The following is a 1,689-nucleotide window of genomic DNA, read 5'->3' on the forward strand; positions in this document are numbered from 1 at the left end:
AAAAAAAAAAAAAAAAAAGATTATAGAGGATGCTTAAACAAGATAATAATCCCTGGGTGAGTGTGGTGGTGCATGCCTGTAATCCTAGCACTTGGGAGGCTGAGGCAGGAGGATCTCTGAGGCCCACCTGAACTACATAGTGAGACCCTGTCTAAAGACTGATTGGGGCAGGAAAAAAGTCTTCACAGGGCTGGGGATTTAGCTCAGTGGCACCGTCCCTGCCTCATAAGCCCAAGGTCATGAGTCTGATCCCAGGTACCCCCCGCCAGGTCTTCACAGTCAAAGACCATAAGACATGCTATATATGCTGTATCAATTTTCTGGATTTATCACAATTCGTAAACCGAAACACATTTACCTGGTTGTTGCGGTTTTCCTGCAGTGGTGAAGTAGCATCATCAGGAAATGAGCTGACATTCCTCCTTTTCAGCATCTGATCGTCTTTCTTAGCTTTCCTTAGCTCCACATTGACTTCTATTCTTCGCCGCCTCATTTCCTTGAGAAAAGACAACTGATCATTTCACCTACACCGCATCAGTTCTGCTGCCAGGTGAGAGCATTTGAAAAACACTTTTCAAAAGGCTTCACCCCTTCTCAAATATTTTCCCATTTAAAAAAATACTGCAGAAAAGCACCAGAAGGTACTCACTGTGCTGTCTTTTCCCTTGTTCTTGAATCTATTCAGCCGGGCAGCTGGTGAATTAGCATTCTCATTGGTGGACATGGTTTGAGACAAAGAGAAAGCTAAAAGATGGGAGACAGAAAAAAATTTCCCTTCTATCATTCTGTTTTGTCAGTAAGAACACCAAATAAGAGTAGAATAACCAGAATATATTGAATCTACCTCTTCCAAGTTTTCGGCACTGTGGATGTAGTTTTGGTCCAAGGATAATCCTTTTACTTCCCACCCCTACAAAGGGATGAAATGAACTTCCTGGAGCAGATCTATCTGGAATATAATGAAAGCCACATAAAATTTAAAATTTCTAGTAATCAAAAAAGAAAAAACGCTAACTTTTAATCATACTTTTAACCCGACGTATCCAAAATACTGTAATCTCAACTTGTTATCAATAGAACAGTTGTGATTTTTTTTTCTCCTATCTGTAAGATCCCGTGTGTCTCAGTTCGGATTAGTCACGTCTGTGCTCCAGAGCCACAGATTTGACCACCACGGTGTCAGGCAGTGTGAGGCTTTACATTCTAGAATCCACTTTGTTAATGGAACACCAAGCAAGGGAACCCTCAACCCTACGTCCTCGGGGCAACAAATTCAGATCTCTTGAGGCTTTCAAACGGCCACCTTGAGTGCATACTCCGTAGGAGAGCTAAATATGCCACGCTGCATTACACAACCCCCCGCAACAATTGCCAACAACACTGAAGGCGGCGACCAAATGCCGCTTCTGCATCTCGGGCTTCTCGCGCTTTTGTTCCGACTCTCAGCCAAGGCGTTCGATTAGGGTGACAGCAACTGCTCCTCCAGCACCCTCGGATACCTCCAAAGCTGCGTCCCGGGAGTGACCAAAGTCAAAGTCCGCCTTAACAACCGGCTATGTCTAACTGCACTTCGCCCGTCCGAGGCCCCACTGCGTTTAGAGCTGCGTCTTGCACAACTGCTACCTCCCTCGCCAGGCTCCGTCCCGCGCCTCGCCTCGCCCGCGGCCAGGCCAGGACTGCGGGGCCCTT

The 1,689-nt window shown here is 46.1% G+C and overlaps 1 protein-coding gene across 2 annotated transcripts in view; it reads right to left on the reverse strand.

Annotated features, from left to right (window-relative positions):
- Kpna2 (karyopherin subunit alpha 2) overlaps nucleotides 1-1,689 on the reverse strand; it is a 23,385-nt gene that overhangs the window by 11,669 nt on the left and 10,027 nt on the right. Inside the window, exons 2-4 of one of the 2 annotated variants that reach the window (XM_010616779.3) lie at nucleotides 845-945; nucleotides 650-744; nucleotides 359-496 (exon numbers count right to left, since the gene is read on the reverse strand). In XM_010616779.3, coding sequence (XP_010615081.1) covers nucleotides 359-496; nucleotides 650-724 — 213 coding nt within the window. In that variant the 5' untranslated portion in view covers nucleotides 725-744; nucleotides 845-945. Of the gene's footprint in view, nucleotides 1-358; nucleotides 497-649; nucleotides 745-844; nucleotides 950-1,689 lie in introns of both variants that reach the window. The other variant, XM_010616778.3, reaches the window with a different exon arrangement.

This window comes from Fukomys damarensis, unplaced genomic scaffold (genome assembly GCF_012274545.1).
Source record: "Fukomys damarensis isolate Sample0158 unplaced genomic scaffold, DMR_v1.0_HiC HiC_scaffold_23, whole genome shotgun sequence".
In the NCBI taxonomy this organism is placed as follows: Eukaryota; Metazoa; Chordata; class Mammalia; order Rodentia; family Bathyergidae; genus Fukomys; species Fukomys damarensis.